Raw genomic sequence first — 12,270 nt, 5'->3', positions numbered from 1 at the left:
TTTCCTCAAATTTAATAAACTGCGCGCCGAATTGTTTTATCAGTCATAACACATCTCAACATTGAACAAGATTAAGTAATATCACGTATTATGAAAATTGAAATTAATATTAATCTTTTCATTCCCTCAAAAACTGTAAACAATTTATTGCGAAAAAAATGAAAGGATCCCGATAGCACGGGACCAATACACCACCACTCACAGCAGTCGATGCCTAGAGTTTCTCCTTTGGTTGGATTAGATAAGTCAAGATGATTGGTTGGTGGACTATCGCACCGTGCGCTATCGGATACCGCAAAAAATACTCTGGTCTAACCCACGTTAAAACAATTTGACACTGAATATATTTATCTATATATTCTGCAGTTAATATTTTTTCTTTTTTTCCAGTATTTTGTAAAAATAATTCTTTTAAATTATTTTCAAAAACGTATTTTTCATTCACGTGTCAAATAAGTACATTTTTATTAAGATTTAAGGTGAAGAGAGTATTCGTAATAAATACCTTATTGTTAATTATTTGTATATTCTAAAAGTTCATCATTTTGTGAACTTATACCAGGTGTCTCTTGAGTAGACTTACTTTTTTCTGTATTGATATTATTTCTTTTCAAAAATTTATGCATAAGCATTTTTAGCTATTAATAAACTTTTCTTGAGCTTTGTGCTTTCTTTCCTTTTCTGCACCCTCTATACGTATTTTCTTCCAATATCCTTTTCTCTTATGATGATCTTTCCCTTTATAGTTATTCTTATGATACAATGTTGAATCCTTGTCTTTTATTTAAAATAGTATTAACTTTTTTATTACTCACTATATAGGAGAAAGTTATAGGTACGCATCCTATGGAAAATTTGTCGCAGTGAAGTGATTTTTGAAGTTGAAATCAATACGAGTACAGAAATAAAAACTTTAAACATTTTTCTATCACTGTGTATTGTCATATTGAACAAGTTTTCATTTGGTAATGCTGTATTCAGCAAAAAATTATTTTAAAACAGTTTTTGTACTGTAACGACTAAAGTATTGAAGTTAGGTAAAATATGTATAGAACTTTATTTCCAGAAAACATTTTGCGGGTAAACGTCCAGCAAATCACGCGCAAAAGGGATTCCTACAACGCAAGCAAAACCTTATCCAACTGCGTCGTCATAGCGCTAGCAAAACACTGGCACACTTTGTACGCAATCTCAATAAGCGATATGCACGCAAAACGCTAGCACACTTTGCGCGCGATCTCAATAAGCTATATCCTGCCGAAAATGTGCTATTAAAACCGATTTAAAAACCGATTTAAAAAAAGTTAATCTGAATCGATCGGGATTCCTGCACCAAAAATACGGTATTAAGACCGATTGAAAAATAGGATCCAAACCCAGATAGATTTATTAAAACAGAATACATTAAGAGGATGCTATACTGACGGAAATTACCGACCATTACAGTGTTCATTAATTTTTGAATTGGCTTTACAGATCACAAAATCCTTTTGCAAAATAAAAGTACGCACCAAAACAAAGTTTGCTTTGGTAAATTTTATGAGAAAATCGATCAAAAAGTTAAAAATTCATTTATTTTCGACTCGTGGATCTGTCAACCAAGGTTAATTTTTGTTATTTACTGACGTTCTGCAGCTCGTATGTATAAAATGAGACCAGGGCGAACTTCAGAAAACTCTAACACACAACACTGACTGTGTATCGTTTCAGTCAACAACCTAACAAAAAAGTTTAATAGGTGAACAGCTGTACGTGTCCAAATTTCGCTTAGCGCACGTAAACGATGGCAAGAAGAGCAGTGGCTGTAGTTGATAGGTCTTTTCGCAGATGGCGAAATAATCGAAAAACAAAGACAGATCTATGCGTTGGACAAAGAGCGATAGCCTGGTCTCCCTCGAAAAATAATCTGCAATGCCGACGTCGAGGAAGTTCTTCGGTCACTATAGCATCCTCTTAATGTAAACGTAATAAATGTTTAGTTTACAAAAAAAAAAAATATTTCTTGAATTCTTTTCGTTAAAAAAAATTTAAAAAAAGATAAAATTTGAATTAAATATTTAATTTATGTACAAGATTAAATATCAATACAAATTGTTATTTACATGTAAAAATATAAAATTTTATGTGGAACAGCGTTTCACATACACGCCATGTTTGAAAAGAATGAGAGCTAATATTCGTCTCAAGGTTACAAAAAGCAGCTCCTAAAAGTGTCATTAAAGTATGAGCTGACGAGTTGACGGCGGTGGCGCCTAGATATAACGCCTGTGGCCGCACTCAACTCACGAAAAAATCTCCTGCAGCGTGGCCGCCTAGCGGTGGCGTTAGCACTCACTTGTTAAACCCATTTTAATCTGAAATTACAGAATTTCAACTTGCTGGCAAAACTCACGCAAATCGCGTACACAGTTTACATGCATAAGATGCGCAAACTTTGCGCGCAAAAAATGTTATCAGGGTGCAAGCAACTTACGAGCAAATATAATTATCCAATACACCAGCAAATCACATGCAAAATGGTATCCATTTGCATGTGATATGCTGGTGTATCGGCCAATACATGAGCTTAACCAATTTGCGGGCAAAACTCACGCAACCGCTTGCACAGTTCACATGCATAAACGCGCAAACTTTGCGCGCAAAAAATGTTATCTGGGGAGCAAACGACTAGCAATATGTTAGCCATCTGCATGTAATTTGCCAGTACATGGGACAATACATGAGCTAGCCACTTGTAAGCAATATACACGATGTAACACGTTCTACGAAAAAAACGCATGCAAATCTGTTACAAAGTTCGCATGCACATCGCGCGCAAAACTTGCCAGCAAAAAATGTTATCTGGGTTTGTACAGTTTTTTGTAAGCTTCATTTTTTATTTGCTACATTTTTTTTGTAAAATAAATATTTTCTAAAATAATGAAAAAAACTGTTTTTTTTTCACCAAGTATATTTCGAAAATTGTACAAAAGCATCGATTAATTTATAAAGAAAAGTTGTCCAAGATCCTTTTCTTGGTAACATATGACAAGGTCAAGGTTGTCAGAGGTTGCTCTCTTGTTATGCACTTTTACCATACTCTTTTTATATGGGTTTGGGAACCTGTCTAAACTTGTGTCATAGACATCCGACGGATCTTTTTTGTACCAAAAAAGGATGTTTAATGTCCAAAAATAGACGTTCGATAGACATCCAATTCGGTCTTTGTGTAATGAAAATTTCAGATTTCACAATAAATTTTCTTTTTCATACAAATATAAAAAATTGATAATTTTTTCATTACATTACTTTATAGTGTATATATTTTAAAATTATGAAATCTCTTATTGAGTGTCTAGCCTAGTGTTACGTCCAGCCTTGAGGAAAAAGAAGAAAGGATAGGCTGCCTGAGGTGCGAGCAAGGCGTGGAGGGACGTAACAAGTGCTTTATCTCGTGGCCGTACAGGGTAGCGATCATGTAACTTTTTCTCTAGGGTGGAAAGATGAAAAGTGAAAAATTTCGCCATTAATTTCAATGGCGAAAGATTTCACTTTTCACCTTTCCGCCCTAGGGAAAAAGTTACATGATCGCTACCCAGATCGGACGTACGGCACAAGGACGAACGCACTTAGGTATATGGCTCAGAAATATGGGTCAGCGTGCCGTGACACGCTTTAACGCCTATTCCGTGCGATCGTCGGTCCTGATTAGAGACAGAGAACTTAATCCCTTTAACTCGGGATCGGACCTTGTGTGATCTTTTTAGTTAGGAGTAAAGCGGGATAAGATTTATTAATTAACAATTATTGAACACTCAAGGTTTTCTCTAAATTAAGTTAACATTTATTTTTGTTTCTTGGATACATAGATGATGGTTTATTGTCAGTTGGTTTTAATTGTTATAATGAATAGCGCGTTAAACATTGCTTATTTAAAATAAAAGTAACAGTGAAGTTATTTATTTATACAATAGAGACAATCAGCTTAGACATAATATGTTATTTCGGGAAGTTGTCAGAACGCACGATTCTTTTATAAATATCTGAAATTGTTTATTTAACACACAAAAAGGTTAACATAATTAAATGTTACAATTCGAAGTTAACATAATTGATTGTCATTTTTTGTATTAACATACGAGGTATGTTCGAAAAGTAAGGTTACGACAAATATTACAAATCGAAAAATGTGAATTTATTTGTGAAACTTACATAAAATGTTACATAGGTATATATAACTATTTTTCAACATAGTCACTATTCAGTTCCTTACATTTAGTGAGCTGCCGGATTAATTTTTTTATGTCCTTGTTGCACTCGTTTCCCGCCAACTTCCTCGACCATTCGTAGACCGCGTTTTTTACCTCCAAATTGGACGAAAATCGTTTTCTACTGAGATTCTCCTTTAGACGAGTGAAAAGGAAGAAATCAGAAAATGCAAGGTCTGGACTACGAGATGGATCGTTTAAAACATCCCAACCAGAAAGGTTTGGTAAAAGAGAATCTCAGTAGAAAACAATTTTCGTCCGATTTGGAGGTAAAAAACGCAGTCTACGAATGGTCGAGAAAGTTGGCGGGAAACGAGTGCAACGAGGGCATAAAAAAATTAATCCCGCGGCTCACTAAATGTAAGAAACTGAATGGTGACTATGTTGAAAAATAGTTATATACCTACCTATAACATTCCATGTAAGTTTTACAAATAAATTCACATTTTTCGATTTGTAATATTTGTCGTAACCTTACTTTCCGAACATACCTCGTAATTGGTTATTGTTGTTTGACTTTACACTGAACATAATAAAGCATAATGTGGTACATTATTAGGAATTCTTTTAATATTGCTTTGAGAAGAAGCGGGTTTAATTCGGATCCTATAAGTTTATTTAATCCAGTTACAGTTCATTAGGGTTTACATTTGAGGGAAATTATTCATCGGAAAAAAAAGGTAATTATTTCTTCCAGGAATTCTACACTTGAGGTAGAATTCGTGGGAGACTAAGGAGAGATAATTTCTTTTAGGAATTCCATGCTAAATGTGGAATTCGCACGGGAACGGACGAAGGAGATTTTTTTCTTTACAAACTCCACGCTGGACGTTGAGTTGGAGGAGAAAGGAGGGTCTAAGAAATCTGCAGGGGTAGGAGAGTATGATGGGCTGGAAACGGAGGACGGAGGGGAGTCGGGGAAAATCTTATACGTTAACTGGGACGAAATAGAATGAGAAGGAGGTCGAAAATTATGCGTGAATTCGTCTTCTTTTTGAGGAGAAGGAGAGAGCGGATCTTTGCGGATAGGCGCCCATTGAGCAATCTGTCGTAGCGCCAAGGGATCCGGCCTGCTCTCCTTGCGACGAAGGCGATTCGTGGGGTGGTCGAATTCTCCGTGATTGTCCACTGACAATCGACATGTAAAATAGTTAAAAAAAAATCCGAGAAGAAAAAGGGAAAATATTGATAACTTACTTTTTTGGTAATATGAAGGCTTTTCAGGGGTGTTTTGCGTCTATGGTGGCAGGAGGGGCCCCAAGTGTTGGTGGTAGCTTGAGGTAAACTTTGAGCCCTAAACCTTAACGCCGCGCATTGCTTCGAATTTTAATTCCAAGGTCAAAGAGACTCCGAATTGATTAAGTAGCGAAAACGTTGAATGTAAAACTCGTAAAATTCGTAAACCTCGTAGGACTCGAGGAAAGACTGATGATTGATTATTGCTGATTGATAAATTAAAAGCAAGAAAGTTGGACATTTATAAGACTCGAAAAGGCGTGGGGTTGATTGAGTGGGCGGAATAAGAGCTTGATTGGTGTGAGATTTGGGATAGTTATAACTTTATTTTATTTTTTAAAAATTTCGACTTGTCGTTAGCCAGTTCGCCAACGACCCTTCTCAATTATCTTTTTAGACTATGTATCATTGGTTAACCCTTTATCCTTTCTCGAATTTTCTCAATATTAAGAGGGACTGATTATTGAGTCGCCCAATCGCTCAAGAAATTCTCTATCAATTTTGTTTAAATTTATAACCCGTATCGTCTTATCGTTAATTTGCTGAGGATTAGCTACTGTGAGCAACCCATGATGAGTCATGCGCATGAACAAAGAGATCCAGATCCTTTATAATTTTTAATTTGATAATTCTTGTACGACGTCCGTACTCATCTTTATCTTGGCTTAGATAAAGTTAAATTTTCTCTCTTGTATCCTGGCTTTACCCGTTCCTATAAAACAAATATTGCTTTCGATTCTGTCAGGTAAACAAACAAGCCAGGGTTATAAATTATGATTTCAAAATTCCTTATTCGTCATTTTGGCTTAAATTTATCTTTCTCAAATAATTTCTTTGGATCTTGGTTTTGTCCGTTCTCACAAATCGTTGCGTCAGGTTGAGTAATTTGTTCCAAATTCTGTTAGTACATGATTCTTTCTGTATTTTTATGTTATTTTTTAAATCGTATATTTACTAATTATATTTTCTTTCGGAACAAATTTTTCACGCTGTCACGTTTTTTTTATGATAACACGAGTGATACTGACTATCGGCAAAAAGGGAAATCGTGGAGTCCCCCGGACGTAATACTAGCAAAAATAGGTTTATGCAAACAGAGAGGGGTCCAATAACACTACGTTTTGTCTCGTGACTGCTGCGAGTCCTTTGCTTTGCGAACACCTACCAATAGTTTGCGGAAACGACGCGCCACGAGTTACAATCCACGATCCGCGATCTATGATCCATGATCCACAATTCACAAGCCAAAGCCACAAATTAGTTGCGATTTATCTCGAACGATAACGAGCCATCCTGTTCCTACGACGCCATGGCTTGGCAAGCCTCTATGTGTCGTAGGATCGCGGTTCTAATCTGTTTTTTCAAATCTGCGAGCCGAACTTGTGACGAGCCTTGAGACGAGCTAGAAACCTTGGCGAGCCACGCGCCGTGCAACCTCGCCTTTAGAGTAAATTGTCAAGACAAAAATGTCACGAGTATCTTAACTGTACTAGTTGAGATACTCGCTTGAGAATTTAAGAAGATCGAACTTTGGTAACTTTACAGTTGCGTTGGCATTTCCCGAAACGGCCGCCGTTTCACCTTGGTGCGAATATAAGGTCGTGCAGCAGTTCCTCCTAGTCAAGTTGCTCTAATCGGTCCATTATAGGTTGTCTCCGTTTTGTCGAATAGCTGATTCTTGAAGTAATCCTTCGTAATTCGTTCAGCCTTCGGAACGAGATACCGGGCGTAGATCACTCGGAATCGGCTCCACTGAGCTTTGAGGCTCTCTATGGATTCTCGCAGCACTGCCAGAGAGACTTTGTTCCATCCTTTCTTCTGCAATTTGACAAAGGCGTTGCAAATCTTTTGGTTCAAAGCCACTTGTTCTTGCAGATATCCCTGTAGGTCTAGTACTGGGATACTACTGTCTTTCAGCTCTTCGTCCTTTGATGTTGACATATTCGAGGGCTAATGGATCAGTAGCATTCCTCTTATTCAGACGGCAAAATGTAGTAAGCCCTTGATTTGCCTCTGTTGGTTTCAGTCTCATAGTCTTTTAAGGACTTACAGAGTTAACACGTGGCTGTGAATGTGGACGTAGAAGGGTGGTATTTTTTGCTCGTACTATAGGCTTAGGCTGCGCACAAAGCCATAGCCCGATGCGCCGGATTCGTAGAGATGCGTGATCTGACTCAAAGGACCGTTGTGCTTCAAACACGGAAAATATTGGAATGGAGAAAGGATTCTGCATTTTTCTTATGAAAATTGGGTTTAATTTGAATAGATTAAAATTTTGATAAATGATATTTTGTGTAATGCTGATCAAAAGTTATCATTACCGCAAGTAGATCCTACGAGTTGTTTTTAAAGTACAAGCATCCAATGTTAAGTATATAAAATACAAAGAATTTTAAATATTTGAAGTTTTTGTGCGTTTATCTATTTATTTATCTATGTATACATATAGAGAGCTACAGCAGTGGTCCGATTTAAATATGATCACTTTGTAAAATATACAGGGTCTTCTAAAAGTGTAAAAATTTTTTAATATTTTGAAAACTAAGCATTTCCGAAAAAAACGTTTCAGATAAAAGTTATAGAATAAAAAAATCTATTTACTGACCTATTAGTTTGATCTTGGGCAATGTCTCCAAAGTCAGATAAATGCCCTATTTTTGATATCAGAATCTAATAACTGGTGTCAAAAGCTTTTCAAAACATTAAAGTTGATTTTTTATTAAATACTTGCCGAATTGTCAGACTTCAAAGTTACTGTTACGTCCAGGGTTAAAGAAGGGTAGACAAAATATAGAGGGAGAAGGGAGGGACGTAACAATTCGAGAGTGTGCACGTGCGGCACGGGAGACCGCGTCGACAACCCGGGATATAGGTCAGTAGGGCCCGCAGCGGAGGGCCCCAATGGCAAAATATCCGGGATGCTCCGCGTGCCTTGGTCCTATTTTGAGGCAACAAACTTAATTGCTTTACCTCGGGATTGGACCTAGTGCTTATCTTGTAAGAGCGAGGGATGGTGGTAGTGGTTATGAAATTAGCACCAATTAATTATTGCACCTGGTTTATTTTAATCAGTAGTAAATGAGAATACAAATTTGTTTATTTTGAAAAATGATTTATATTCATAAAAAAAAACAACGGTTTAAACTAAAGGCTCTATATAATTTTTAAGTTAACAATTACAATGTCGAATACAACTGGACTTGTGATATAATTATAATGTTAAACTAAGAGAAGGCTAAAATCAAATATTATATCCCTATAGGAACGATTTAAACTGAAGGTTCTATAAATTTAAAGTAAACAATTACAATGTAGAGTATACTATACAACTGACTTATTCTTATATCGTGGGTTCGGGGAATATTATCATTATTCACAAAAAAAACGAAACTCCGTTTCTCTCTATGTTTATCGAAAGGTTGGAGTTTAAACACTCCTTCGGGTTAACCCGAACAGGGTTCGAGTGAAACCAGAGGAGATTGAAGGTAAAAAGGGTTCGGCTAAATCTAAAGAGAGGAAGAGGAAGAAAGAAATTCTTACGATTGAAGAGAAGAAATAAAGAGATTCTTCCGGGTTGACTCTTGTGAGTAAATCCCAAGAAGAATGGAAAATTAGTAAATAAAAGATTCCTCCGGATTGACTCTTGTGAGTAAATCCTAAGAAAGAGGAAAATTAATAATAAAAAGATTCCTCCGGATTGACTCTTGTGAGTAAATCCTAAGAAAGAGGAAAATTAATAATAAAGAGATTCCTCCGGATTGACTCTTGTGAGTAAATCCTAAGAAAGAGGAAATTTAATAATAAAAAGATTCTTCCGGATTGACTCTTGTGAGTAAATCCCAAGAAGAATGGAGAATTAGTAAATAAAAGATTCCTCCGGATTGACTCTTGTGAGTAAATCCTAAGAAAGAGGAAATTTAATAATAAAAAGATTCCTCCGGATTGACACTTGTGAGTAAATCCTAAGGAAAATGGAAAATTAGAGAGAAAGAGAGGGAGAGAGAGAGAGTATGGGAGAGTAATAAATTTAGTGAATATATTATGTTTATACAAAAAAAAATCCTTCGCAAAGAGAGAAAAGGTGTTCGAGAAAAGGAACAAGAGCGGAAGTAAACTAGGTGATTAATTCTGGACTTACTACTTGCTGAATGTGTGAGTGTTGATAATAGTGAATGGAATACTCTCGGAGCCGCAGGCCTTCAAACTGGGCCGTACTCAGCGGGAGATGGTCCGGTCGGAGGGATTCCGCGTGCGATGGGCAATGGTCTGCAGACCCCAACCAGGCACGTTTCGAATGGCACTTTTTCTTTCGACCGAGACGTACGCTCCGCACGAGTTTAAAGGCCGCGATCCGAGAGTCAGAGAACTCGAGCATACAAGATGCCACGGAACTGCGACTCGGAATGATCAAGACTAGACTGCGCGCTCCGCTGGAAAACGCGCCTATTTATACAAATTTTTGTCTATGATTCCCTTTGTCCCATCGAGGGCCGTGTGCACCACTTTATTCATTAATACGCCCACGTGCAATATTTGTTTTTATGACTTTTTTATATTTCTCGGTAATTGTTATCCGAGAAAGCGGCAGGTTTGACAATTGAACTCTCAGAAGCATTAAATGTCAAAAAATTCTTTGATTTGTTGCTATGCGGGTGTCGGGCATCAGAACTCAAAGGGATGCACACGTGCGTCTTCCAGATCCCTGATTTTACTATCTTGAGTGTTTCCGGTATCGAGCAACGGTGTCACCTCAGATCTCCTCAATTGATGAATTTATAACTACTTAATTTCCGACATCCGGTTATTGCCGTGAGAGTCACCGAATTCTTGGGATCGGGGTGAGATCACCGTCGCTCGCCCGTTAATTAGAATATCCGCTGGTTGCGAAGGAAAGAATCGTTACTCCGCAGGACGTAACATTACAATACTGTAATTTTGATGCATATATTATAGAATACTTAGTCTGTTTGACAAGAGCGTATACAGCAAAATTCGAAAACTATTTGAGATAATAAATTTAAAAAAAGTACACATATATTATATGATATAGACTAGAATGCTTTTATTGGAACTATTTAGAATTTGGACTCTCGTACCTGAGCCTAGTGGCCTGATGGTTCTAAAATGCGGATGCCATCTGTAGGCTATTGTGTTCAACCCTTTTTTATGTATCTCTCTGCGCATTTTGTCAGTTAAACACCAATCTGCGTATGTAACGGCTGCATACATGCAACGGACGTGTTGCACGTTTATTAATAAAACGCCAATTGTTAAATAAATATCTATAGAACCTTAACAGGTTATGAGCTCAGGACGCATGAGTGCATAATATTTTGTGAACAATTGGCATTTTGCGTTGTATTTTGGATAAAACTAAACATTTTTTCCTGCGTACGCGTCGTGTAAAACACGTAGTCGAGCTCAAGATGGCTAGTGAAGAGATTTCGCTACGTAACATCGTGAAGTTCAACGATACGAATTTCCAACCGTGGAAATTCCAAATAAAAACATTGTTTGATTATATTGATTTATCGGCTATTGTCGATCCACCAAACACAACGTTACATGTAACGTAAATGTTAGTTGTAATTTCCCACTCAACAATGTAACATAACGAGTGTGTTATATAACAGTTACATTGTTGAGTGGGAAATTACAACTAACATTTACGTTACATGTAACGTGGTGTTTGCTGGGGAGGGAAGTGAGATGTTTCGGGCGGCGGCGAGAAATGCCGAGCGCGTGGCCTGGAAGAAGAGGGACGCAAAGGTGCGCTTCCTCATAATTACAGCGTATGATGAGATACAAATGAAATATCTTATAGTGTGTGATACTGCTCATGATATGTGGAAAAAATTATCGACGACATACGAATAGCAATCATCAAGGAACAAGATGTCGTTATTAGAGGATTTCCATAGGTACGTGATGGAGCTGGGCTACACTATAGCGCAGAACGTGGCGCGTGTGCAAAATCATGCCTTCCGGCTACGTGATATCAGAAAGGAGATTAACGACGACATGATCATAGCCAAAATTACGTCGACGCTGCCGTCGAAATATCGTGCTTTTAAGACCACATGGGCTAATGTTCCGGAGAGTACGCAGACCATCTCAAATTTGCTTGACAAATTATTACAAGAAGAAAAGAATGTACTTAAAGAGGAACAAATCAGTGAAGGGCTTGCGGCTATGGTGGTCAATCCAGCAAAAAGCATGAGGGACAACGCGGAAAATAAAGACGGGAATAAGGGTAAGCAATTCAAGAAATCCGAAAAGAAAGGAAATGCTAGATGTTTTCAATGCTCTGAAAAGGGACATTTTGCATGGAAATGTCCGACAAAACCGAAGAAGAAGCCTGCTGAAAATGGCGGTGCTTCCAGTAGTGCGTTGAGTGACTCCGGTGCAGTGTGCGTGTTTGTGTTCCCGGCCATGTTTGATCATGAGAATATGGCGTCGGAAGACACGTAGTTTTTGGACAGTTGTGCATCACTACATTCCACGTTTCGTCAAGAGTGGATCAGAGACTATAAAGATGGAGCACTTAAGAACATAAAAGTGGGCAACGACGGAATTTATCCTGCGAAGAGATATGGCTACCTCGAAATAATGAAATGCGTCAATGGAAAATACGAGAAAGCTTGCATCGATAATGTGTTTTTTGTGCCAACTTTACGTAGGAACCTTGTGTCTGCGGGAAGCTTAACGGACAAAAACATATGTATGACTCACAGAAAGAAAAGCAGAACTAATGCGTTAAGGTAGCTGAAGGTGTGAAAGCGTCAAA

The 12,270-nt window shown here is 37.5% G+C and overlaps 1 protein-coding gene across 1 annotated transcript; it reads left to right on the top strand.

Moving 5' to 3' along the window:
- Window positions 1-11,378: 11,378 nt before the first annotated feature.
- LOC105198604 lies at window positions 11,379-11,954 on the top strand. The gene has a single exon (XM_026137143.1). The coding sequence runs from the start codon at window positions 11,379-11,381 to the stop codon at window positions 11,952-11,954; it is 576 nt and encodes a 191-aa protein (XP_025992928.1).
- Window positions 11,955-12,270: the final 316 nt, after the last annotated feature.

The sequence above is a fragment of the Solenopsis invicta genome, chromosome 5 (assembly GCF_016802725.1).
Source record: "Solenopsis invicta isolate M01_SB chromosome 5, UNIL_Sinv_3.0, whole genome shotgun sequence".
In the NCBI taxonomy this organism is placed as follows: domain Eukaryota; kingdom Metazoa; phylum Arthropoda; class Insecta; order Hymenoptera; family Formicidae; genus Solenopsis; species Solenopsis invicta.
This window is presented reverse-complemented; position numbering and strand designations above follow the sequence as displayed.

What these genes read in the sequence shown, in the direction of transcription:
- LOC105198604 (XM_026137143.1), top strand. Translation starts at nt 11,379, where the DNA reads ATGTCGTTATTAGAGGATTTCCATAGGTACGTGATGGAGCTGGGCTAC.